Source organism: Malaclemys terrapin, chromosome 15 (genome assembly GCF_027887155.1).
Source record: "Malaclemys terrapin pileata isolate rMalTer1 chromosome 15, rMalTer1.hap1, whole genome shotgun sequence".
Taxonomy (NCBI): Eukaryota; Metazoa; Chordata; order Testudines; family Emydidae; genus Malaclemys; species Malaclemys terrapin.
Genome location: NC_071519.1, coordinates 18,103,365 through 18,130,623, shown reverse-complemented (window position 1 = coordinate 18,130,623; position 27,259 = coordinate 18,103,365). Strand labels below are relative to the sequence as shown.

The window sequence follows — 27,259 nt, the reverse complement described above, 5'->3', positions numbered from 1 at the left end:
TTTTGGCTTTTTTTAAACCCTTCCGGGTCATGTTTTTCTCTCCACCCAGGAGGACAAGAAACTTTACTTTCTCATCTGAATGGAAACTGAGAGTCCCATATTCACATGACTCCAAGGACTGGGGATTTAAGTAAACTACCAAATAGCTGGAGATTTACAATGAATCTTGGATGTTGGCCACACTGCAGCCTGCCTGGAAAGCAGCAGTTATTGCAGTTTCACTTGAATTATCTTGGGGGTCCTGTGGCACCTTTAAGACTAACAGATGTATTGGAGCATAAGCTTTCGTGGGTGAATGCCCACTAACACAGCTACCCCTCTGATACCTGAATTATTTTGTCAGGTTTGAAGCCTACTGGTTGTTGCAAGAGGCTGGCAGGTTTGGGAAAGAAAGGGGCTAGTTTTCTGGGTTTTTTTTTTTTTTTTAAGTGATAAACAAGGGAACTTCTGCTGTGGGTGAAAAACAATGGTCTCCGGTGCAGGGTGAGCATCACATCCTTCAGGGGTGAAGCCCCTTGCTTGGTGTTAGGGTGACCAGACAGCTAGTGTGGAAAAATCAGGACAGGGGGTGGGGGGCAATAGGAGCCTATATAAGAAAAAGACCCCAAAATCAGAACTGTCCCTATAAAATCAGGACATCTGCTCACCCTACTTGGTGATGACATGCTGGTAGAAAAGTGGTGCTGGGTGCTACCAAGTTAGGTTCACACCCAGCCTCAGCATGCCACACCTGGCTTTGGAGGGCTATGAGGGAGGGGAAGAAGAGATGCTGTCTTTCCGCAGGAGCGGTGTTCAGAGTTAGCAGTGGGATAGCATTCTGAGCAAACAGTCATCCCTTATGGCCTAAATGTACCTGGCACATTCCAAAGCCTTTAAAGACAAGAGGCCAGAAGCCCCTCACTGACACCTGTACAAAACAGGAGTGGCTCTGCTGATGTAAATATTTACAGTGGTGCAAAGCTGAGGTGAGAGGAATATTGAGGCCCCGATCCATGCCCCAAAAACTTAGAACTGAACTCTAGCACAATTACGGTGACCAGATGTCCTGATTTTATAGGGATGGTCACAATTTTGGGGGCTTTTTCTTGTATAGTCACCTATTACCCTCTCTCCCCCATCACAATTTTTTACACTTTCTATCTGGTCACCCTAAGCACAATGCACAGGACAAGGAGAGGGGTCGCTCAGTGGTTTGAGCATTGGCCTGCTAAACCCAGGGTTGTGAGTTCAATCCTTGAGGGGGCCATGTGGGGCAAAATCAGTACTTGGTCCTGCTAGTGAAAGCAGGGGGCTGGACTCCTTGACCTTTCAAGGTCCCTTCTAGTTCTAGGAGATGTGAGTGGCATAGCTCAAGGGAGGGAAAGAAAGGAGATAATCTGACTGACAGTGTTTCGATAGACAGGAATGGAGGCACCAACACATTCACCATGGTGATCTACCCCTGGGACCAGCACAAGAGCAGAGATGTACCTTGCACCTTTCTTCTGAAACATTCATTGGATTCTCAGAGCTATACAGGGCACCAATGAACACACAGGTCACAATATACAGTGTGAAGAGACAGAGCAGAGAGAAAAGGAAATGTGAGGTAGTGTCTGTATTTACCTGCACTAAAGGACAATTACTGGGGCTGGTTGCTGTCATGCTGAACTATTTATATTCCAGCACACAGGTGTTGGCAATAAACTGGAACCATTGTATTGATGGCTGTCGCGACTGTGTCTGCAGGTAACAGTAAATGGCTGTATCAGCAAGTGGCTGTAGGGGTGACTGTACGTGTGGGTGACGGTACTGTGGCTGTATGTGTAGCTGTCAGAAGGAATGCCACCCAGAATTTTCTTTTCTTGATGCCAACAGCTGGGGAAAGTGCCAATGCAGAGCTCACAAAGGACAGGGCTGGCTGGTGGTGGAGCTGAGACACTTAACCTCTTTCAAAGCAGAGGACAGGCACTGTCCCTGAACTTGTGACAGGCAGTTTCATGATGAGGGGAAGGGAGGAGATAGTGGGCCAACCACTGGAGTCCTAGCTGCTGTCATTCACACCTTCTGCCCTGCTTGGTGTGTGCATGACACCAGTTTAGATGCCAACTGACTCAGTCTCTAGGCTGCTGTAGTTCAGTCTCTACCAGCAAAGTTGTGCTGGTTGAACCAACCTGCTCTAGTTAAATCACTGCAAACGCCTCACGCAGCCCCGCTGCACCCTTGGTTTCCTTGTGTCCATAAAGGACGGAATTAATCCCCACCAGACTAAGTGCATCTCCCGCGGGGCGTTTGCACGTGGCCAGGCCGCCTCTGGTGGGGGGCCGGGGTGCGCCCCGCGCTGCACCCGAGCCCCCGGGGGCGCTCGCGCTGTGCTGCATGCGGAGCCCAGTGCCCATGGCAGGGCGCAGGGAGCGGAGAGCCCGAGGGGTGCACGGGGCAGGCGCGGGCGGGGAGAGCGGCTCTCTGCGGGCAGCCCCCGCTCTGCAGCGCGCAGGGGCTGGAGCCGGGCCGCCCCGCCCTCCGCCAGCCCCCCCACCCCCGGGGGGGGTTATTAATCCGGCAATTAAACATTTATTGGCGCCCGCACCTGCTTTCCGCGCCCCCCTGGGAGCCCCGCGCGGCCGGCAAGGAGGCTGCGGCGCCGCCAGCTCAGAGCGCGCTGGAGGCTCGCGCCGCGCCAGGCAGCTCCCGCGCGCCGGCCGGCTCCGGCTGCCGGGACCGCGGGCCCCCGCCGCCGCCATGCTGCGCTACCTGCTCAAGACGCTGCTGCAGATGAACCTGTTCGCGGACTCGCTGGCGGGGGACGTGGGCAACTCCTCCGAGCTGCTGCTCGGCCTCAACGGCTCGCTGCCCGCGCTGGAGCTGGCCAACCTCACCAGCGCCAACGGTAGGAGCGGGGCTGGGCTGCGCTGCGCCGGCTCTGCTGCGCCCCGCGCACGGGCTGCCCGGGGCTGGGCTGCCCAAGTTCCGGGCGTTAGACGCAGCGCAGAGCGCGCGCGGGGCTGCGCGGCGCAGCCGGGGGGTCGGAGCTGGGGCTGAGATGTTCACTGCTGCGGCTGGTTCGTAGGGACGGTGCAAAGCGCGGGGCGGTGGCGCTGTCCCGGGACAGCAGCCCGGGGGTGCGAGACTGACCCGGGACAGCAGCACGTGCGAGAGCGCCGGTCCCTGCCACCGCCCGTGTTTCCCGGTTGCTCTTTTCGTTGGGATCTTAACTCTTCAGCCCCCCCCCCCCCCGGACTCTGCCCCCGCAGATCCCGGCTAGAGTGTTGGGAGGCGCCCAAAGGATTTTCAAAGTCCCATTTTCAAATGTGATTTAGGCACTTAGGAGCTTTTCCGTTCAACGCAGGTTCCTGGTCCCTTTTGAAAATGGGACTTCGGCGCTGGGTCACTGAGACACGTGATTAAAATGTTGCCCTCCTCCCCGGATAACACCAAAAGCACAAAAGGGAGGGGGGCTCTCCAGGCGAGAGCGGGGCTGTCCCGGCTGTGACAGTGGTGCCAGGAGTGGTTTGTTGTGCCCTTAATTGTTGGGGTGTGTTTATGAAATGGGTGCGCAGTGGCAGTGGGGCACCGAAAGCGCCTCTTGCAGGGAGTGGATGGCGGGGCAGATAAATTGGATTTCTTCCCCTGTACAGAGGGTGATACGGCCAGCCAGCGCCCTCTGGTAGCCAACACTGGTAAATAACTTGCGCCCGGTTTTTCCTTCTGGTTTGTGTAACTTTGCAACTCAAATGCGGTGCGCGCCAAACTAGTTACTAGAGGCGAGCAAAGCCAGGGGTGACGGCCCTCCGCTCTGCTCAGAGCCGCAATGCTTCGCTGATAGGTGGTGCAAAATTCGGGTACAGCGCGGGGCGCACCCTGGCCCCCCGCAGAGGCGGCCTGGCAAAGTGCAAACGCCCCGGGGGAGATGCACTTAGTCTGGTGTGGGTTAATTAAAATCCGTTTGGATTTTTGCAACAACAAACCTTGGTCTGGATAATATTGGACCCAGTCCTTCTGGTGCAGGGACCGATAAACGGTGTGTTTGGTCTCCTACCTATGACATACAGATGTCTTCGCCAACCTCCTGGCATGACCCTTGACCGCAATAAAGCCTGATTCATTGTTGCCATGGAGATTAACTATGTCCAGGTGAGTTGCTGATACCTTGTGCCTGAATGCTCTAGGGGTAGCTATACATCTGTGCTCTCCTTCCTGCTGCTCTGAAGTGATTTCACATCTGTTTAAAAATAGCACCAGCAGCCATGCACTGCCCCCCTGGCCTGGACCCCTCCGCATAGCTCCAGGTAGGTGAGTGCTCTGCACTGTTCCTGTAGAACCTGTCAGGGCTGCCCCTGACCTCCTGGCCCTCCTGTGTCCCACTCCCATCCCTAGTGGATCTCTCACCCACCCAGTAAGCAGCATCTCTCCAGGGCATTGGGCTGTCATTCGGAGCTGAACTGGGCTGAATATGGGAATCTCTTGCCCAGGAAAGGACCTGGAGCCCTGGCCTGATATCACATGTCCCTGGACCTGACAGGTTTGACTCCCAGTTCTTCCTCCTCCATTTGGTGTATTTTCCTCGTACGCTGGGGCAGCTGTGGGGGGAGATGATGGTGTTCTTCATGATCTGAAGGTCTTTCAGCTCACTGTGGCAAACTCCAAAGGCTTTATGTTCCCTGCCCGTCACAGCAGTGACACTGAGGCATTATCCCTGCCCCTCCGCTCTCCCCTCCCCGAGATAGGAGAGACCCTGTCAATGTAAATAACACACAGTGCTTCTCAGTGTGGCGCATTCACGTGTCTTTTGAAATAGCGACTCCCTGGCTCACAGGAGCTGGGACAGCTGTGCTACTCAGCAGGAGCAGAAATGCTGCAGCCCCAGCGTCCAGCTCCGCAGCGATTTATCCATTTACTGGAAGGAATTAAGTGGCGGGGTGGGGGGAAGAGAGGAGGAATTCTTCCCCTTCTTGAAAGCAGCTGTCAGTTTGCACTGGTGCGTCTCACGGGGAGCCAGCCTCCTAGCAAGCCCCAGCTCTTACTGGAAAGGCTTTAACTGCTCTGAACTAGGAGTGGGGATTGGGGGTGGGGTGTTAGCCCTTCATGGCCATGTAAGTACCAGCTGGGAAATACTGCATTGCCCATTGCACCACAGTAGGTTAAACCAGATGTGTAGATCCTACTCAGAACTTTGATGCTTTTCAAGTGCATTCTTGTGGCACTGGAAACCTGACTTTTGGGAGAGATTACCGTGATGGGGATGCAGGTAAAGGGGGAATTTTACCCGGCCTGGCCGATCAGAGGGGTAGGAACAGTAGCAGTCCGGGGGCTCTTTTCTCATTGGAAGCGCCACTAAAGAGCGTTTGGACGTTAGAGGAGAATGGTCACCGCTCCTGCTTATACACGGTCCCCTGCCCTGCACATGCTGCTCAGAATGCCCTTTCCTCTTTCACGGATTACTGTGGAGGTGTATACTGGGCACGGGCCCTTTATCCGTCTTCTCCCCCAGTGTGAGCGTCTAACCACATCAGACCGATGAGTCTAGGGTCCTAGGCCAACCTGGAGATTCCACAGCTGCTGAGTTTGTCGGGGATTCCACGTCTGGCCCCAACACGGAGCTCCACTAATCGTTTTCCTAAAAAACCCCTGGACCTGATCCTCGGTGTCGGTGAGCGTAAATCAGCACATTGACTTCCGTGGTGCTGCGGTGATCTAGACCAGCTGAGGCTCTGGGAACCAGCTCTAAACAATGCAGCAATGCCTGAGCCAGCAGCCAGCCAGAAACAGGTGTGAGCGGCGTGACTAGGCCCATCCCTTTCAGTTGGTCGGGGTGTTAACGCTGCAGCCCAGGGATATTCGTGTTGAGATTTACACTGTCCGCTGTTTCACTGATGGCCTTTCAGCAGTGACACAGCCAGTGGTTTTCTCCCACAATCCCAGATGACCTCCCCAGGCCGCCCCTACACAGCTGCTGAACCGTGCTGTTTCTGCGGTGCAGTTCATGTCTTTAAGGACTGAAATGGGTTTGTTACCATGATGCAATTTATCATAACCCCAGGGCTCTGCCACCCCGGCTCATCCTTAAGGTCCCATGGGGGATCCTTTGGTACTACCCTGTTTCCCCGAAAATAAGACATCCTCCGAAAATAAGGCCTACTTACAGTTTTGCCTCTCGTTGTAATATAAGGCATCCCCCCGATAATAAGACCTCCCCGATAATAAGGCATCCACCGATAATAAGGCATTTTTCATTTCTGAAAAATAAGACATCCCCTGAAAATAAGACCTAGCGCATCTTTGGGAGCAAAAATTAATATAAGACACTGTCTTATTTTCGGGGAAACAGGGTATTTGCAAAAGTCTGAAGCTCCAGCATGGGGCGGGACCTGTAGATCTCTAGGGGAACCTGCCCTGTAACTGTAGAGGGGTCTGGGACGTTGCCCTTGTAAACTCCAGGCTTAATGCCGCTCCTGCTTCCGGCTGTGTCTGTTGGGGGAGCGGGGCTCCATGTGAGGGGAAGGCAGAAGGTCTCTGACTAAGAAGTGTCTGGTACAATATAAGGGGCAACACTGCTACCAGTTGGTCCTGCAGTCTCCTAATGAGCTGTTTCTATTCCCACAGAGGAACAGCGAAGCTGCTCCAAAGGGCTGGCAAAGCTTTGTGCATAGAGGTTGGGTGGCACACGTGGGGAATGCTGGCTTCACCTTTAGCATAAGCTTTTTATTCGGGTGATTTGGCAGCTTTTCTGGACAGTTGGAATAACAGATCTGGGAGCTGTCTGTGGAAACCATTATCCTTAAGGAAGGAAGAGGAACTGCAGCAAGACCCTTTGCAGACCTGGTCTGGCTCCTGCAGAGCCAAATTCCCAGCAGTCTCTCTGTTGGGCCCATGGTGGGCTCCCCTTGGGGACACGCCACAGCAAACTGAGCAAGACCTGCAATCCCTAAAAGAGGGAGGAAATGATTCCTGTCGTCTGTCCAAATGGGCAAAGGGTCACATTAGCTGAGGCCTTATCTACCTGGGAAAGTTGCACTAGCTGTACTTAAGGTGTGAATTTAAACTGGTTTAATTAAACCAGTGCAAACCCCTGTGTGGACACATTTGAGTTTAGTTTAATCAGGAATTGTTTAAGAGCAATTTACTAGAGGTCCAAAAGGCACAATCCAACAATCAAGGAAGAAGGTCAGACTGGTTAAAAAGCTGACCTGGTTTAGAGGGGAAGTCAAGGCATGTGCGTGCACACACACATACATACACACACAAATGGAAGAAGGGAGAAGTTGATAGTAATAAATATAAATCAGAAGCTGGGAATTGTAGAAAATTGATAAAGGAAGCAAAGGGACAGAAGCAGAACTCTATGGCCAGCACAGTTATGGACAATAAGAAGGTGCTTTTAAAATATGTTAGGAACAAAAAGAGTCCTAACAATGGCATTGGTCCATTACTAGAAGGAAATGTAGAATTACCAGTAATAATTCAGAAAAGGCAGAAATGTTTAATAAATATTTCTGTTCTGTATTTGGGGAAAAAACAGATGATGATGTCATATCATATGATAACACTCATTCCATTCCACTCATATCACAAGAGAATATTGAACAGCAGCTACTAAAGTTAGACATTTTTAAGTCAGCAAATCCAGATAACTTGTGTCCAAGAGTTTTTTTTTTTTTTTTTTTAAAAGCAGTCTGAGAAACTTGCTGGATCATTCATGTCCATTTTTAATAAGTCTCAGAACACTGGACAATTTCCAGAAGACTGGAGGAAAGCTAATGTTGTGTCAATATTCAAAAAGGGTAAACAGGATGACCCAGGTAATTCTAGGCCTGTCAGCCTGGGCAAGATAATGGAGCAGTTGATACAGGACTTGATTAATAAAGAATTAAAGAAGGGTTATGTAATTGATGCCAATCAACATGGGTTTATGGAAAATAGATTGTGTCAAACTAAGTTGATATCTTTTTCTGATGAGATTACAAGTTAGGTTGATAAAGGTAATGGTGTTGATGTAATATACACAGACTTCTGACTTGGTACTGCATAACATTTTGATTAATAAAACTAGAACAATATAAAATTAACATGCAACACATTAAATGGATTAAAAACTGGCTAACTGATAGGTCTCAAAATTTAACTGTAAATGGGGAATCATTGAATGGGTGTGTTTCTCGTGGGGTTTTGCAGGGATCAATTCTTGTCCCTACGCTATTTAACATTTTTATTAATGACTCAGAAGAAAACCTAAAATCATCACTGATAAAGTTTGCAGATGGCACAAAAATTGGAGGAGTGGTAAATAATGAAGAGGACAGCTCACTGAGACAGCGTGATCTGGATCTCTTGGGAATCCGGGCGCAAGCCACCAGTGTGTTTTAATGTGGCTAAATGTATTGGAACAAAGAATGTAAGTCATACTTACAGGATGGGGGACTCAGAGACTCTAAAAAAGATTTGGGAGTCACAATGGATAATCAACTGAGCATGAGCTCCCATGCGACGCTGTGGCCAAAAGGGCTAATGCGATCCTTGGATTTATAAGCAGGGGAATCTCTAGGGTAGGAGGAGAGGGGGTTTTTAACCTCTGTATTTGGCACTGGTACACCTGCTACTGGAATACTGTTTCCAGTTCTGGTTCCCACAGTTCAAGAAGGATGTTGATCATTTGGAGAGCGTTCAGAGAAGAGCCATGAGAATGATTAAAGGATCGGAAAACATGTTCTCGGGGCCACACTGCTGTGGATCTGGGAAGGTGCAACCTGCTCAGGGAAGGTGCAGGGGCCTGCCTGGCTTTGAGGAGAGCAGGGTTGCTCCCAGTGCAGCCAGGTGACATGTGCATTACAGCATCCTGCTTGCAACAGAAGAGTATGGCTTCTATCGCCTTGGAAAGCGCTTCCCTCCTGCTGGTGCCTCTCCGCAGGAGGCAGCCAATCAGAAGGCGCCGTGTTGAGCCTTCTTTGCAGCCCTCTCACATGGAACTTGCACTGACACTGTGCATCCATTGCAGAGGTGAGGGCCAGGTGGGTGGGGTCAGACATCAGGCCTATTGGCCTGGGAGGCGAGAGGCTGCCTGCTACCAGCTTTGTGTGCGTGGATCAGGGGGACATAAGGGAGGCGCTGAGCATGCTGGGAGGAGACTCCCACATTTCTCTGCCTCAGGAGGTCTAATCAGGGCTGCGGGAATTGGAGAGCCAGGAACCAGTCAGGGCAGCAGCCAAGGGGTGTGTGTGCAGGCGGGGAGGAGAGATTCCCACGGCCAAGAGCATGAATGTGTCACAGGTGCCCCAGGCCCCGTTAGGGAGCTGCACTGGGGGCCCCTGGCAGAGGTTCTCTAAATCATCCACTTCTGAAAACCAAACTCCTGGGCTGTCAACTGGCCCCCAAGTGTCTACCCCGCAATTCCAGCCCCTACAGCCTGCGGCTTGGCCCTGACTGAGGGCAGGGGGAGCCGTCAGCCTTTCTATTAAAACAGGTGGCAGCCCCATCTCTCAGAAGGTAACTGCCTGAGAGCCAGGTCTGCAAAGAGAACAAACTGTTCTCTGTTCCCGCAGGGGCAGGAAAGGGTTAACGTTCACACTAGGGGAAGGGGAAGCCGCTGACCTGCCCTGGAGGAATGAACTGAGCTGCTAGGCCTGGGCTCAGCCAGGGGCTGGTTGTCTCCTGCTGAAGCGCATCAGAACTGACCAGCCCTGGAGAGAGGAAGAATGGCTCCATGGTGTATGGCCCGTCCCCTAGGAAACCCTGAGTCAATTCTCTGCTCTGCCACAGACTCCCTCTGTGGCCTTGGGCAAGGCTCTCAGCCTCTCTGCGCTCAGCTCCCCCTCTGCACGGTCGGGGGAATGGCCTTGCCCTGCCCCACAGGGGTTGTGGGATGGTTGTGAGGTGATGGGGGCCGTGGATGTACCACTTATGCTCTGGTGACCGCTTGGATTGCCAGGGGAGGCAGATGCGATTTCTCTTCCTGGCTCCATCCCTGCATGGTCTACGACAAGCCACTGCCCCTCTCTGGGCAACTGATCCCCATGTGTACAGCACGCCTGGTGAAGGCCAGTTTAATTAGTGTCTAAGGTGCTTTGAGATCTCTGGAGGGAAGGGCAGAGTGTTGTCGTCCCCAATGACAGTGGGCCTCGGCGAGTTAATTTCCGTGCCCTCATGGAGGGGAGCAGGGTTTGCTTGACAAGCTGAAGCTGGGGGGAATTTGTTGTTTTCCTTTGCGGGGGAAGAGGGGGTGTTATCTCCGGCAGGGAGCAGATGCTGGTTTGACATGCAGCATGGAAAGCAGGGCCGGACCTGGGATGTCCCCAGCATCCTCTGTGCTGGACATTGATGCAAAAAAGCCATTTCACCTCTTAACAACGTCCTCATCCTGCTTAACTGTGCCCTTTGTCCCTAGCTGTCCAGTGCCCGCAGGCTCTCTCGTGGGTTTCTTGCTTCTGATAGAGATTTTCTTGTCTGCTCTTTTTTGTCTTTTGGTGATTTGCCGGTCGGATTCCCTGTTACATCCTAATTTCCACCTTTCATTTTCCCTGGCTGATGATGCAGAACTCAGGGCACGTGCCTTTGGTCGTCTGATTAGTGACCCCAGAGCTGGATCTCCAGGTTTGGCTCTTGAGCCTCACATGTAACCAGGCAGGTGTGTCTCTGGTCTACATGCCTCCCTCTGAGTTTGGTGGATGGGTGTGTTTGTGCCTCCAGGGCTCAGGGATGGGTCCTTAAGTCACCTTCATGCTAGTCTAAGGATTTTAATTTCCTCACTTTTGCCTTCAGGACTTTCTGACGAGCCGCCTCCTGTTCTGGAGTCTTGTGGCTCCCGACTACACTGGTCCCTTCCTCCCCCAGCCCTGCTGAGCTTAGACCTTGGCCACACGAGGAAATGAAGTTGGTGTAACCATGTCACTAGGGGCATGTCTACACTTATTTCCAGAGCGATCAATCCAGCTGGGGTCGATTTATTGCGTCTAGTGAAGACGCAACAAATCGACTGCCGAGCGCTCTCCCGTCGACTCCGGTACTCCACCGGAGCGAGAAGCGTGGGCGGAGTCAATGGGGGAGCAGCAGCAGTCAACCTACCGCAGCGAAGACACCGCAGTAAGTCGATCTAAGTACGTCGACTTCAGCTATGCTATTTTCATAGCTGAAGTTGCACAATTTAGACCGACTTAGCTTGTCCCCTCCCCCCCACCCCCAATGTAGACCAGGCCTCAGGCTGTGAAGGGTCCACACCCCCGAGCGACACAGTTAAACCGACTTCACCCCCGGTGTAGACAGCGAGAATTCTCCATCGTCTCTTGGGGATGCGCAGCAGGAGCATGTCAAGTGTAGACCAGCCCTTAGTTATACTGTGAGAACTGGTGTTTAGTGGCTCAACAATTGTCACCTCTTGAACAAACTCCTCTGCGCGGTTCTTAGGGCTGAGTTGTGTGTCCCCTGCCCTCCTGCCTGCTCTGGAGAGCTGTTCCAAGGGGCAATCGTTAAAAGTGTCAAGCAACTGCTTAATCAACAAGAAGTCCGGTGGCACCTTAAAGACTAACCGATTTATTTGGGCATAAGCTTTCGTGGGTAAAAACCTCACTTCTTCAGATGCATCGAAAAGCTTATGTCCAAATAAATCGGTTAGTCTTTAAGATGCCACCGGACTCCTTATTTTTGTGGCTACAGACTAACACAGCTACCCCCTGATACTAAGCAATTGCTTCCCCATTTCCTGTCCTGCTGTGAGGTTTGACCCCTGTATAGGTGCTATGTGAAATCCTCCATTGCTATCAGTTTATTCAACTCTGCCTCCAGTCTCTCCAGCGTTGCAACCTCGGTCTCTAGTCCTTGGTTTGCAGGCTGGCAGAACAAACCCACAAACCCCGGCATTTCAATTCCTAGGATTTGCCTCCCTACAGATTCTACTGTGGGATCCAAATGGGATCTCATTAGAGTCTATGGAAACTTCTAGGAACAGTGCTAGCCCCCCTCCCTCACTCCTCCCCCCCCCCAACAACCTGTCCCTGGGATAGTTCATAGCCACGTATTGCAGTTCCCACTGATGTTTGTCATTCAGGGGTGCAGCCAGCTGCAGTCTGGGGGGGGCATGTATGGGGTTGTGTTAATAAAGGAAAGGCTGAGTTGGGAACAGCAGGGCCACGCCCCTGACTGCTAGCCTCCACATTCTCCTGGAATGGATAAGGAGTTGGATTAGCCCTGGGGGGACTACCAGGAACATAGGCTGGTAAATCACTGCTTCGGGGAGGGGGAAAGGGGGCTGTTATCCCCCAGCACACGCCGGCCCGTGGGCCAGCCCCGCTGGCACACAGATCAGCTAGGCTGGGGCAGGAAGAGCCGGGAGCACCCCTGGGCAGGTTTGGGGTTTCCTGCTCTGCTGTGTGAGGGCAGAGTATTGACAAAAGGTCAGATCCTCAGCTGGTGTGACTCAGCTTCCCACGGTGTTGCCTTACACCCGGTGGGATCTGGCCCTATATGCCCCTCTGTAGGGCTGGCTGCGTGGGACTCAGCTAGCCCAGTGACGGGGCTGGGCAGGAACCGAGACCGACAGGAGAGAAAGCCAGTGGATCTGGGGGATTAGCTGCCATGGCAGGGCTCCTTCCATGGGAGCTGGCAGTTTCCCTCAGCAGCGGAGGGGTTAATGGGCTGCCGGTCAGGTGCTGATGGCCCCACTGGTGCTGTGCCATGGGGGTCTGTGGTGGCTCAGCGTGGGGCACAGGTGTGCCTGAGGCCAGGCCTCTCCATCCTGGCCGAGCGGGTCCGTGTCCCGTCTGAAGGGCCCGTTAGCGAGAGGCTGCTGGGGCACTGGGCTCGGCAGCCGGATTACAGCCCCCCTCCCTGGTGAACTTTCCCATGCTGCGCGCTGAGTGCTCGCTAATTAGCTCCAGCAGCGGGAGTGGAGCCGAGATGGCGCTTGGCTAGTGGGGGCGAGGAGACAGCAGGGCCGAGGGGGAGCACCAGCCCCTGCCACGTGCAGTGCGCTGGGCCTGGCTTTAAACAAGGGCCCTGCAGGGGCTGCCTTTGCCCAGGGCTGTGCTCTCTGCTCCCCTCTGAGGGCTGTGGTGCCAGGGTAACACTGCTCATCGCTGCCCCACCCTGGGCTGGTGCCTGCCCTGCCGGGGTCTGGAGCAGGTGTGTGCCGCGCTGGGGGGGTAAAAATTGCATCAGGCTCTGAAAACCATGAGAATGGCTGAAAACTGCCAGCTTGGAACTGCTAACGCACAGCTCGTCCCTCTGGGGCGGTGAGCTCGCCGGGCTCCAGCTTCACGTCCCAGCCCCCAGGGCTAAAACATATTAAAGTTTGAAATGGAAGCCAGGGTTCTCCCAGGATCTGGTTCCAGATGGATAGATGGATTTAGACTGTTCTCAGTGGTAGCAGATGACAGAACAAGGAGCAATGGTCTCAAGTTGCAGTGGGTGAGGTTTAGGTTGGGATTGGTCCTGCTTTGAGCAGGGGGTTGGACTAGATGACCTCCTGAGGTGCCTTCCAACTCTGATATTCTATGACACCGGGCGTCTCAGCCTGGCCTCATTGCTGCGCTCTGGGGCACAGAGGAAGAGCCCAGCTCCCCAGAGTGCTGGGGGTGGAGGCCCCCAATCTGGGCTGGGCTGCGCTTCCCACTGGCTCTCTCTGGGATCTGCATGCTGGACTGTGGCTGCAAGCCCCTTTTCCTGCAGCTGGAGCCAGGCACTTGCCAGGCGGTGCCCAGCTACCTACCGGGGCTCTACCGGGGCCAAAGCTGGGCAGGCCGGAGAGTGAGGGTGTTGAGTGAGCTGCCCTGTGCAGTGCTGGGGGCTCCCCGGTGGGGGTGTCTGAGGGACACTGTGCTCCGCATTGCCGGGGGATCAAGGTGTCCCTTCCGCCGGTGCCTCCGTCCTGGCAGCAGGGCTGTGCCCAATGCTGTTGTTCTCCCCATACTGCAATGTGCCCCTGCCCTGGAGAGTTAACAATTTACCAGGAGCTGGGGCAGCACCTGCCTGGCAACCTCGTCTGAGTATCAGAGCCAGGGCCAGCCATGGGGCTGCAGCAGGGCAGGTCCCAGCCCAGCACAGGGGTTGCTGACAGTGCCGTGGGCCCAGCCCCCAAGTCTGGGGTAGCAGGAGGCTGCAGGCCAGGACCGAGAGTTGTGGGGTGAACCCCGGCTGGAAGAGCAGTGGGCTATAGCCTGTGGGTCAGGGCTCAAGGACGCTGGCAGAGCTGTGTGCGTGGGGGGAAGAGCCCGTGGCTGGAATAGTGGAAGGCTCCAGGTCGGGATTGTGGGGCACCAGCAGGGCTAATAGGGATGGTCTGCGAGTTGCCTGTATATGCCGTGGGGCTGGGGTTATCCGGCAGGATCCTTTGCACCTGTGCAGAATAATGTGTTTCACCCCCTGCTGCCCAAGCATTTATCCCCCCCAGCCAGGGTGGGAGGGAGCCGGGCCCAGTGTGTGACCTTCCTGTGGACACTGGATGGGCCAGACCTTCCCTGCTGATTGACACCCGCAGTGGATATGGCCCTTGTGAATACTCCACAGGTTCCCTCCACCGGAAGCCCCAAGGAGTCTGAGCTCTGGGGCTGGGTCCAGGGCCACTGGGACTTGCCTGGTCGGGGCTCTGGGTGCAAGGCTCCTTCCCAGTCCTCCAGGTGTCATTGACACTGGGGCAGGCTCAATGGGTTCTTTCCAGCAAGGACCCTGCGCTGCCCAGTGTGCCCCCTTACGCTCAGCTGGGGAGGGGTTGGGGGTGCAGTAGGCAGGCGGTGCTGCGGGCCGGGCAGGCCATTGGATGGCCCTGTGGAGTGAGGCTGAGTTCTCCTGTGGGTACTGAGCCTGCAGGGTGGGAGAACTGGTCCTGTGGACAGCATGGCAGCTGCAGAGCCTGGGTCAGTGACTCCTGGCAATGCCCCCCAGTGGTGAGCTAGCCTGGGCACAGAGGCACAGCCCAGCCACATCTGCAAGCAGAAGCACCGGGCTGGGCCGGTGAGGGATGTCAGGGGCAGAGGTTGACACTAATGCAGCCTCATAAAAGTGCCTCCCAGAGTCCCAGGTGTCACCTTTGCCAAGCGGTGTCCTTGGGGGGGGGGGGGGAGGTTGAGGGGGAACGGCCCTCGCTTCCCAGCCCCATCATGTCCCGCCCACAGCATTTCCTGTGCTAGAAATGGGACCTGGAGCCTGGATTCCTTTGGAAGGGGAGGGGTGTGTGTGTTGTGAGTGTGAGCATGCACATGATTGGTGCGTGTGAGCATGTGTGTGAGTGTGAGCATGCATATGTGTGATTGGTGCATGTATATGAGTGTGAGCACGCGCATGTGTGTCTGCATCTGTCCCACTGAGCCCAGGTCACTTTGCGAGACCTGAGAGAATGGAGCAGTCACCATTGCCTTAGCCTGGGAGGTATGTTGGGTAATGGTGACACCCAGCGGTCATTTGGGGTAATTACAGCACCCTGTTCGGGTGTATTGGGAATGCTGCGCTGGGATAGGACACTGACCCCACGAAATCCATCTGGCCACCTCATTCTGTCTGTCCATTTGTCTATCTCAAAGGAAACCCCACTGACTCACAGGGCAGGTTTGTGACACCCCAGTGGGGCCTGGCTGCTCCCCCTTTGCCTAACTCCCCGGCAGGCCTGCAGGACCCCAGCTGCTCCCAGTGTTACCCCCGCAGCGTTCAGACCCATCAGCCAGGACCCAAATCACGAGTCTGCCAGCAGATGCTTAGGGCTGGCCTTGCTCTCTTGGCCTTCCAGTGTCTGAGCCCTCCGGCCCCACTGCATCACCTTTACAAGCTTTTCTCCACAATCACAAGGGCTTTTTCTAGTGGAAGCCAAGAATTTCCTATAGTCCCATGACTCCAGGAGCTGGGAAACCCCAAATGGCACAAGACTCATGATACAGCAGGGGGAGTTGGTGACATGGCCGTTGACTGAAGCGTCCCCTCTTTAGGGCGCATGTTTGGCTGCACCCAGGTCTCTGCTCCCTTCCCCAGCTCACCCAGGGCCCTTTTCTTCCCACTTCTGGGGTAGGTAGCTGAGCATACTGGGCAGCTCCCCTCTGCAGAGCACCTCTCTCCTCTGGGCCCTGCAAGTTCTGCAGCCAGAGTTTCCATATGGCCCTGCTCACCCTGGGATCAAAAGTCCAAGGACGGAGACACCCCCCACCCCCAGCATGGAGGGCAGATTTAAAGAACACCTTGAACTAATGAGAACTGTCTCTTTAAGAAGAGCGGAAGGCTGGCCCAGTGGTTAAGGTGTTGAACTGGGAGACCTGGATTCAAGTCCCTGCTTTGCCACAGAGCAAAGTTACTTAGCCCGTCTGTGCCTCAGTTCCCCCTGTGTGCAGCGGAGAAGACAGCACGGCCCTGTTGCACCGGGTGTGAGGATAAATCCAGCCGTGACTATAAAGTGCACGCACTGCAGCAGTGGGGGCCTTGTCACTAGAGCCCTGGAAATCCGCGGATATCCGCTTTATATCTGCGGGTATCCGCATCCACGGATGCGAATATTTGCAGATCGGATGCAGTTACAAAATTTGTATCTGCACAGGGCTCTACATGTCACTGCCTCTGACAGATAAGCATAGGGTGTGGCACTTCCTCGGAGAGGGGGCTTGAGGCCGTGAGCAGGGGGCCCTGCCTGTGTGTGCTCAGATCCCGACTGTCACGCTTTCTGGGGGTACCCAGGACTGAGAGTCACTTGTTACCCCTCCCCCCAGAGAGAGAGAGAGAGAGTGCTGAGCTGGGTGCCAGCTCCTGGACACCCCCTCCCCAACTCTGTCAGTCACCCAAACAATCTCCTCTGGGCTCTGCCAGCCCTTACATTGCTTTGCAGGGTAACAACAAATGCACCCCTGGGTCCCTCTCACTCCACTGAGAGGATCCCCCAGCATGCAGCCCTTACCCACTGGACACCCACAGCAATGACCAGGTAAACTGTCCCTGAAGAGATGGCGTATGCACAGCGTGATTGGCACAGCTCTAGGCAGGTCCATCATCACAGCACGCAGATAAGCCTACAGTGAATCAATCATCCCTTTAGTCTCAAAGGTTAAGTGTTAAGAGAGAGTGAGGGAAGATGAGACGTGGAAAGGGAAATGGTCACACATATAAACCAAAACACAAATGCAACCCTCGCTCTGCACGTCAGTGGTTACCCTCTCTGCTTCCTACAGGCCATTTTCTCCCAAAGATTCAGCCTTTGGTAGGGCTGCTGGTTTCCATGAATACCCCATGCCCTTCCAGGGGTTGCCTCAGTCAACGTGTCCTTTTGCCTTCCCCTTATATTACCCCTGAGTCAGTAAAATCCACTAATGCTTCTTCTCTGGTGCCTGTTGATGTCACACACCCCTGTTCGTTCTTAGCACGTGGTTCAAGCTGGGGATGGAGACATACTGTGAAACAATGCAAGTTGGGAGTGAGCTAGATGGCCTGCTCTGGGAGAAAACATGTTGCTGCCAGAGGCTCAGACCTTGAGACGTGCACAGGCTATATTTTTCGCTACATCCACATAACTTTAAGTCTCATCTGTATATACAACTCGCAGTGAGATTAAAGACTGGTGTGACATCGGCTTGCCTTTGACAGCTCACCGGCATTCTGTCTGGGTAAATGTTATGACAGCAAGGTGCTGGGCATAGTGAGTTTGTCAGGCCTGTTAGAAGTTCCTGATGCTGAGCAGTGAACCCTTTGCCAGCTGGCTTCACTGTCTTGCACTGATGCGATGCATGTCTCTGCCCAGGAATGAGCTGATGTGACGAACTCGCCTTCTCGGTGCACGAGAGCTAGCATCACTGGGGCTCCCAGTGCCCAGAACTCTGCTCGGTGTTCTGGAGCGCCACCTGGTGGCACATGGGCTGTGTACATCCATACAAGCTATCGAGCACCCGGTAACCTAACCCCTGCTCAGTCAGGTTTTGCGTTGGCTGCCTCAGGGTCTCACTAATGCAGTGTGGAGCCTTTCAGGGCCGCCCGGAGGGGGGCAATTTGCCCCAGGCCCCGCAGGGGCCCCCCATGAGAATATAGTATTCTATAGTATTGCAACTTTTTTTTATGGAAGGGGCCCCTAAAATTGCTTTGCCCCAGGCCCCCTGAATCCTCTGGGCGGCCCTGGAGCCTTTCCTCTGTAGGGCACTGCTTTGAATCCAGCCCAGCGCAGCAGCCCTTCCGAGTCCTAGCTAACAGCCACTGGTGGCTCCCAGGTGCAGCTCCCCCATGCCAGACTCACCACCAGGCTTTGCACTGGATTATGAGCTCTGTCAGGGCCATGCCCAGCAGACTGGGGCCCTGATCTCAGCTGGGGGCTCCTCCTGCAGGGGCCAGCATCATTGCCAAATCCATGGGGGGGTCAGTGCAAACAGCACATCACACAAACCCCGCCCATCTGCTTTTGGTTTGCAGTGTTGGCCACAGCATATGAAATACTGTGATGGGGGGGGGGCTGAGCCGAATAGTGAAGGTTTGGGGCTGGTGATGCTGCAGCAGAAAGACATTGCTCCTGCCACAGCTCTAGGCCCGGTTCTGCCAGCCACCCCGCACCCCCCAGCCCTGAGGTCATTCTGCCCCGATTACCTGCACCACCAACTGTGACACCTCTAAGCCCCCTCCACGAAGCAGGTCCCTGTCCTGTCCCTGGTGCAGTGCTGTCCCCTGGTGGCCATGCAGTGCCACTCACTCCTCACCACAATTCCTTTTGCAGCCTGCTGGCCCCAGGATCCCTGGTCAGGAGTGGCGGAAGCTTCTTAAAAGTGGGGGGGACCTCTGTGCCCGAACAGTGGCCTTCCCCCCGCGGCCTGTTCCCTGCACTGCCCCTTCCCCGCAAGGCCCTGCCCCCACACCACCTCTTCTCCCTAAAATCCTGCCCATGCTTGCTCTTCTCTGACCCCTCCCCACCCTCACTCACCCTTATGGCCAGAAAAGGGGCCCTCCCTGTTCCATTGCCCCTGTCCCCCATCACTCAGGGGATATCTACACACCGAGCTGGAGGTGTAAATTCCCGCTGGTGGGGATGTACCTGTGATAGTGCACTACTGGATCAGAGCTAACAACAGAGTGTTGCCGCGCATGGGACGGGCCACCAAGGACAATCCTGGCCTAAGTTCCCTGTAAGCTGTGCGACCACACAGCAGCTTATTAAGTGCCATGCAGGTGCTCAGGAAACCCACATGGGAGGGGTGCCGTGCATCTGAAGAAGTGGGGTTTTTTACCCACAAAAGCTTATGCCCAAATAAATCATAGAATATCAGGGTTGGAAGGGACCTCAGGAGGTCATCTAGTCCAACCCCCTGCTCAAAGCAGGACCAATCCCCAACTAAATCATCACAACCAGGGCTTTGTCAAGCCTGGACCTTAAAAACCTCTAAGGAAGGAGATTCCACCACCTCCCTAGGTAACCCATTCCAGTGCTTCACCACCCTCCTAGTGAAAAAGTTTTTCCTAATATCCAACCGAAACCTTTCCCACTTCAACTTGAGACCATTACTCCTTGTTCTGTCATCTGCTACCACTGAGAACAGTCTAGATCCATCCTCTTTGGAACCCCCTTTCAGGTTGTTGAAAGCAGCTATCAGATCCCTCCTCTTCCTTCTCTTCTGCAGACTAAATAAACCCAGTTCCCTCAGCCTCTCTTCATAAGTCATGTGCTCCAGCCCCCTAATCGTTTCTGGTGCCCTACACTGGACTCTTTCCAATTTTTCCACATCCTTCTTGTATTGTGGGGCCAAAAACTGAACACAGTACTCCAGATGAGGCCTCACCAATGTTGAATAGAGGGGAATGATCACGTCCCTCGATCTGCTGGCAATGCCCCTACTTATGCAGCCCAAAATGCCATTAGCCTTCTTGGCAACAAGGGCACACTGTTGACTTATATCCAGCTTCTCGTCCACTGTAACCCCCAGGTCCTTTTCTGCAGAACTGCTGCCTAGCCGCTCGGTCCCTAGTCTGTAGCAGTGCATGGGATTCTTCCATCCTAAGTGCCAGACTCTGCACTTGTCCTTGTTGAACCTCATCAGGTTTCTTTTGGCCCAATCCTCTAATTTGTCTAGGTCCCTCTATATCCTATCCCTACCCTCCAGCATATCTACCACTCCTCCCAGTTTAGTGTCATCTGCAAACTTGCTTAGGGTGCAGTCCACGCCATCCTCCAGATCATTAATGAAGTTATTGAACAAAACAAGCCCCAGGACCGACCCTTGGGGCACTCCGCTCGATACCGGCTGCCAACTAGACATGGAGCCGTTGATCACTACCCGTTGAGCCCGACGATCTAGCCAGCTTTCTATCCACCTTATAGTCCATTCATCCAGCCCATACTTCTTTAACTTGCTGACAAGAATACTGTGGGAGACCATATCAAAATCTTTGCTAACGTCAAGGAATAACACGTCCACTGCTTTCCACTCATCCACAGAGCCAGTTATCTCATCATAGAAGGCAATTAGGTTAGTCAGGCATGACTTGCCCTTGGTGAATCCATGCTGACTGTTCCTGATTGCTTTCCTCTCCTCTAAGTGCTTCAAAATTGGTTCCTTGAGAACCTGCTCCATGACTTTTCCAGGGACTGAGATGAGGCTGATTGGCCTGTAGTTCCCCGGATCCTCCTTCTTCCCTTTTTTAAAGATGGGCACTACATTAGCCTTTTTCCAGTCATCCAGGACCTCCCCCGATCGCCATGAGTTTTCAAAGATAATGGCCGATGGCTCTGCAATCACATCTGCCAACTCCTTTAGCACCCTCGGATGCAGCGCATCCAGCACTATTGGACTTGTGCTCGTCCAGCTTTTCTAAATAGTCCTGAACCACTTCTTTCTCCACAGACGGCTGGTCACCTCCCCCTGACACTGTGCTGCCCAGTGCAGTAGTCTGGCAGCTGACCTTGTTCGTGAAGACAGAGGCAAAAAAAGCATTGAGTACATTAGCTTTTTCCACATCCTCTGTCACTAGGTTGCCTCCCTCACTCAGTAAGGGGCCCACACTTTCCTTGACTTTCTTCTTGTTGCTAACATACCTGAAAAAACCCTTCTTGTTACTCTTAACATCTCTTGCTAGCTGCAACTCCAAGTGTGATTTGGCCTTCCTGATTTCACTCCTGCACGCCTGAGCAATATTTTTATACTCCTCCCTGGTCATTTGTCCAATCTTCCACTTCTTGTAAGCTTCTTTTTTGTGTTTAAGATCAGCAAGGATTTCACTGTTAAGCCAAGCTGGTCGCCTGCCATATTTACTATTCGTTCTACGCATTGGGATGGTTTGTTCCTGCAACCGCAATAAAATACAGCCGTAACCGTAGCTCCACAGGCTTGGGTGTGACCTGGAGCTAGCACTCCAAACGCGGGCTTGGATGTCACAGCCATTCGTACTGATCACAGTGGCTGGGAGCAGAGGTAGCTGCCCAGAGGTTAGGGGAAGCTGCAGGGGCAGAGCAGGGACGTGACAAAGGGGAAGAGGAGCTGGCTGCATGCAGCAAGTGAACCGGGGGGCAATGGGAGACAAAGGCATTTGGCCAACTGGGCCAAGGCCAACTGGGTGCCTGATGCCCACGAGAGTAGTGGAAGCAGTTTGGCAGGCGCGGCAGAGGGGGGCAAGCTGGGAGTGTGCTTGGGGGGCGGGGATGTCAGTGATGCGGTTGTTACCCAGAGCCTCTTGCCCACTGAGTTTGAGGCCCAGAACTTCAAGGGTTCCACTAAGTTTGAACCCGAGATCCCCTGGAGGCTGGGCCAGAGCGGTTAAGGAGCCAGCTCCGGCTGGCCCCGGGGGTCTCGGCAGATGATTGAGCTACGGGAGCAATGAGCGTTCAAACCCTGGGGCTGCCAGGATAGCCACAGGACTCCAGGAGTCTGACGTGGGGCAGTTCCAGGGAGCCCACCTGCTCCAGTGCTGAACTACCCTGCCTCAGTCCGGCCTCCCTCCTGGACCAGGGCTACCTCTGCCCCCCACTCTGAGCCCATCCATAGCACAGTCTAATGGACAGTGCTGATGACAGTCATTCCCTCCTGCCTGCCGTCACTCTGCGCTGCTCCCAGAATGGCTGGAATGGCCCCCGGGGGGAGGAGGGGCAGGGGGGTCTCCAAGTGCTGTCCCCGCCCCGAGCACCGACTCTGCAGCTCCCATTAGCTGGGAACTGCAGCCAAGGGGAGCTGCGGGGGCGGTGCCTGCGGGCAGCGGCATGTGGAGACCCCCGGGCCTCCCACCTAGATGCTACTGCCAGAGGGGTGTGCCGGTCATTTTTGGGAGCTGCTTGAGGTAAGCACCAAACCCCTGACTTCCTCCTGCACCCCAACCCCCTGCCCCAGCCTAGAGCCGCACCCAAACTCCCTCCCAGAGCCCGCACCCCCTTCTGAACCCAAACTCACTCCCAGAGTCTGACTCCTCACCGCCTCCTGCACCCCAACCCCCTGCCCCAGCCCAGAGCATGCACCCCGCACCCAAACTCCCTCCCAGAGCCCGACCTCTCATCCCCTCCTGCACTCAAACTCTCCCAGAACCTGCACCCCGCACCTCAACCCCTTGCCCCAGTCTGGTGAAAGTGAGTGAGGGTGGGGGAGAGTGAGCGACAGAGGGAGGGGGATGGAGTGAGCAGGGGGCGTGGCCTTGGAGAAGGGGGGGGTTGAGGGGCAGGGCAAGGGTCTTTGGGTTTGCGCAATTAGACAGTTGGCAACCCTACCAGGCGGGCATGTGGAAGCCCTGGCCGTGCCGGAAGAGCACGCCCAGCAGTGCAGCCGACAGCTCGCTGGGCACCAGCCAGCGCAGGTGCAGCACCGCCCAAATGTCAGGTGGCCCGCATCCAGGCGGGCGAGGCTTGTGCGTGCGTGGGGGCCCGGAATTGCTGTCGGCGGGCCTGATTGCAGTAACGAGCGCAGAAGCTGCCGCTGTCCAGCCGCCTTCCCATTCCCAGGCAGAGCCACCCACATTGTGCAACTGGACCCACGCAGTGGTTCCAGACACGCCCAGCGCCCGAGTTTCCTTTCCAAAGGGCGAGAGCAGCCTGCAAAGAGCCTCTCTCTACCCAGCTCCACCCAGGGGAGCAAATGCTGCTGTCTCCACATCCCACAGCAGAGGGCGCCAAAGCCTCACCAAGTGGTTTCGTTACCACTGTGTGGAGCAAGGCTCATTTCTGGACCAAGAAGGGAGGGAAGCGTTTGCCATTTAGTGTTACTTTTCCTGCATATAAAATTCACGGTGAATTCTTATCCCCTGTGGTCAGCCAGGCGCTCTGTTAATGCGATAGGGGCCCAAACTGTGCCGATGCAGGGACGGTTCAACGGCAAGGGAATGCCCGGAGCAGAGCTGGGCAAAGAGGATGAGACGTGGCAGGGACAGCAGCACCAGTTTGTTAACGAAACGCTTCGCTGTCTGCACCCTTGTTTGCCCTGTGCTGCAGATCAGCGCAGCCGAGCACCCCCGTCACGCCCACGGAAGCTGTGCGTGTCGCCTAGCAGGCGGGAATGCTCCTGGGAACAAAGAATGGAAAAGCTGGTTTTGCAGGATATTCACTGAAAGTGAATTTTAGTCCTGACATGGGCTGTGCCCACCCAGCTCTGAGCCCAGACCCTTGACATGGCCTGTACCCACCCAGCACTGAGCCCAAACCCCTGACATGGCCTGTACCCACCAAACCCAGACCCCTGACATGGGCTGTACCCACCCAGCTCTGAGCCCAGACCCCTGACATGGCCTGGGGATCCACCCAGGCATAGATGGAGCTGCCAGGAGCAGGGTGTGGGGAGCCCCAAGGGCACAGAGGGAGCTCCTAGGCCGAGGGTGTGGGGGAGCCCCACAGGCACAGCGTGAGCTGCCGGGAGCAGGGTGTGGGGAGCTCCATGGGCACAGATAGATGATCTGGAATCGATGATCTGGAAGAATATATAAAATGGCTGGTAAAGTTTGCAGATGACAAATTAGTGGGGCGGTGAATAAGGACAGATCGGTTCTACAAAAGCAATCTGTCACATGGGAAACAGACATTTAAACAACACAGACCTAAGCAAGGTCATACATCTGGGACCAAAGAATATGGGTCATGCCTGGGGGAGGGGAGCCTGCACCCTGGACTCTGAAAAGGACGTCAGGGGCATGTGGAAACCAAATGGCCACATGCTCCTAGTGCAAGGCTGTGGATAAGAGAGGAAACGCGATCCTTGGATGTATAGTGTAATGTTGGGTAGGGGTAGGAAGGTGGCACCAACTGCATGACGTTAGTGAGACCGCTACCGGCTACTGTGTCCAGTTCTGGTGTCAGCCCTCTGAGATAAGGAGTTTTTAAAATGTATTAGGAACAGAAAGAATCCTGACAATGGTATGGTCCATTACTAGATAGAAATGGTAGAATTATCAATAATAATGCAGAAGTGTTCACTAAATATTTCCATTCTGTATTTGGGGAAAACCAGCTGATACAATCTCATCACATGGTGAGGATAATGCGCTTTCCATTCCACCAGTATCTCTGGAGGATGTGAAACAGAAGCAACTAAAGTTTGACATTTTAAAATTAATAGGTTCAGATCATTTGCATCCAGGAGTTTTCAAAGAACTGGCTGGATTTCCAATGAGTCTTGGAGCACTGGGGACATTCCAGAAGACAGGATGAAAGCCAACGGGGCAATTTTAAAAAATGGTAAATGGGATGACCGGGGTTATTACACGTCTGCCAGCCTGACATTGATCCTGGGCAACATAAGGGAGCGGTTGATATAGGATTTGATTAATAAAGAATTAAAGGAGCATAATATAATTAATGCAAATCAACATGGGTTTATGGAAAATAGAGCCTGTCAAACTAACTTGATGAGATTACAAATTTGGTAGACAAAGTAATAGCGTTGATGTAATGAACTTAGACTTCTGTAAGGGATTTGGCTTGATACCACACAACATTTTGATTAAAAAACTGGAATGATATAAGATAACGTGGCACTCGTTAAATGGATTAAAAACTGGCCAAGGGCCACATCTGGGTATGGAAATTGTATGGTGGGCCATGAATGCTCACGAAATTGTGGGTTGGGGTGTGGGAGGGGGTGAGGGCTACGGCTGGGTAGTGCAGGCTCTGGGGTGGGGCCAGAAATGAGAGGTTCAGGATGCAGGAAGGGGTTGCGGGCTGAGGCAGGGGGTTGGGGGCTCCGGCTGGGGGTGCAGGCTCTTGGGTGGGGCTGGGGATGAGGGGTTGGGGGCACAGGAGGGTGCTTCGGGCTGGGACCAAAGGGTTCGGAGGGTGGGAGGGGAATCAGGGCTGGGGCAGGGGGTTGGGGGTACAGGAGGGGGTCAGGGGCGCAGGCTCTGGGTGGCGCTTAACTCAAGCAGCTCCCAGAAGCAGCAGCATGTTCCCCCTCCGGCTCCTACGTGGTGACGCGGCCAGGCGTCTCTGTGCTCTGCCCTGTCCGCAGGCACCCCCCCCCCCGCAGCTCCCATTGGCCACGGTTCCCAGCCAATGGAAGCTGCGGAGGCGGCGCTTGGGGCAGGGGCAGCATGCGGAGCCCCTTGCTGCCCCTACGCATAGGAGCCGGAGAGGGGGCATGCCACTGCTTCCGGGAGCCACATGGAGCAAGGCAAACCCTGGACCCCGCTCCCCAGCGGGAGCTTGAGGGCTGAATTAAAACATCTGGAGGGCCGGATGTGGCCCCCGGGCTGTAGTTTGCCCCTGCTCTACACTGTTTAACATTTTTATCTAGGACCTGGAAGAAAACATAAAATATTTGCAGACAACACAAAAATTGGGGCCGTGGTAAATAACGAAGAGGACAGGTCACTAATTCAGAGCGATCTGGATTGCTTGGTAAAGCGTTTTGATATGGCTAAATATAAAGGTATAGGAACAAAGAACATAGGCCATATGTACAGGATGGGGGACGCGACTGACAAAAATCTAGGGATCGTGGTGGATAATCAGCTGAAGATGAGCTCTCAGTGTGATGCTGTGGCCAAAAGCAATTCCTGTTCTAGGAATTGTTTGGGGGGGGGGGGGGGAGTTCTATGGCCTGTGCTATCTAGAGGGTCAGACTTGATGATCATAATGATCCCTTCTGGCCTTGGAATCTATGAATCATCCAATCAGGGGCAGATGCCGTAGCAGGTGACCTAGGTGACCAGTCACACAGCCAGCAGGTGAATGGGAAGCCCTCCCAGTAGACATGTCCTGATTCTTCCATGCCCAGGACATATCACCTAGCTGTGGTGACAAGCTGTTGCAGAGACTTCCGTGGGCTGCATTCCAGGGCCAAGCTCTTTGTGGGGAGAAGCTGGCCTGCCTCTAGTTCCCAGTGATCGGTGCGGCTCTCTCTGTGCCGGCGCAAGCCCCCGAGCTGCACACCAGGTTGGGTTGCCAACACCGGGAGCTGATGATTCTAGCTGAGCATTAATTATGTGTTTTTTCAGGAGGCTAATGAACCCCTATGCTTGCCTTATCCCTGAGCTCAGCTATGATCAGTTGGCTGAGTGGACAGCTCCATGGCACATAGAAACAGGCCCTGCACAAAGGCCGTTTGCCCAAACTGGGCAGGCTCCCTAGGGGGTAGCCTGTGACTGAAACCAGAGCAAGTTGGGATCCTTCCCTCACTGCCCCATCTGCACTGAGAGCTCCCCAAGGGCCCAGCCACCCCTGTGTGCTCCCCACTCCCCTGCCTGCTCCAGTAGGGAGGGTAATGCAGACCCCTACTCTAAAAGGCCAGCTAGGTGGGCCGGCTGCCTTCCATTGCTCCTGGCGTGGAGCAGATACGCCTCTCCCCGAAACCTCCCTCCCTGCTCAAGGCCCCTGATCTGCATTTGTTCTCCGCTGATTAATTTCTCCCCGTGCTTCCAGGAGGAGGGGAAATGCCAGTGATTAATTGCAGACTCTGACCTTCAGGATGACCTGTCAATAACTGCAATCTGTGATCGCCCATGATCTCGCACGGCACCTAGAGCTCCAAGGGACCCCGATTCCCCCTTCCCACCCACTCTCCCCTCCCAGCGATAACCAGATGTTTCCTGGAGCAGGTGCCCCCATCTGAGGGTCATCGTCTGACCCGCAGGCTCTGGCCCACCTAGCCATGGAGGGGGGCTGACTGTTCATTGCAAGCCATATTCCCTGCGCCGGCTTCACAGCCCTTTTCTGTGCCTGCTCTCGGCCTTCCCGTTCCAGCCAGCCACAGAACAAAGCCAGAAGCCGGGGTCTGATAGGGAGTGGTTCAACCCAGCCTCAGCTCTGCCATCTGCTGGAGAGACCCACTGGTGGCAGGGGCTCCATCACCAGACTGAGGGCTCGGGAATGCAGATGGGATCGGTGACTGGCTCGAGGTCACACAATTGTTCCATGCCAGAACCAGGGCCAGACCCCCTGCCCTCACAGCACCTG

At 54.5% G+C, this 27,259-nt stretch overlaps 1 protein-coding gene across 1 annotated transcript in view; it reads left to right on the top strand.

Moving 5' to 3' along the window:
- The first annotated feature begins 2,754 nt into the window (after positions 1-2,754).
- Positions 2,755-27,259, top strand: part of ROBO3 (roundabout guidance receptor 3) — a 239,332-nt gene continuing 214,827 nt past the window's right edge. Inside the window, exon 1 of the mRNA XM_054005671.1 lies at positions 2,755-2,869. Coding sequence (XP_053861646.1) covers positions 2,755-2,869 — 115 coding nt within the window. The remainder of the gene's footprint in view (positions 2,870-27,259) is intronic.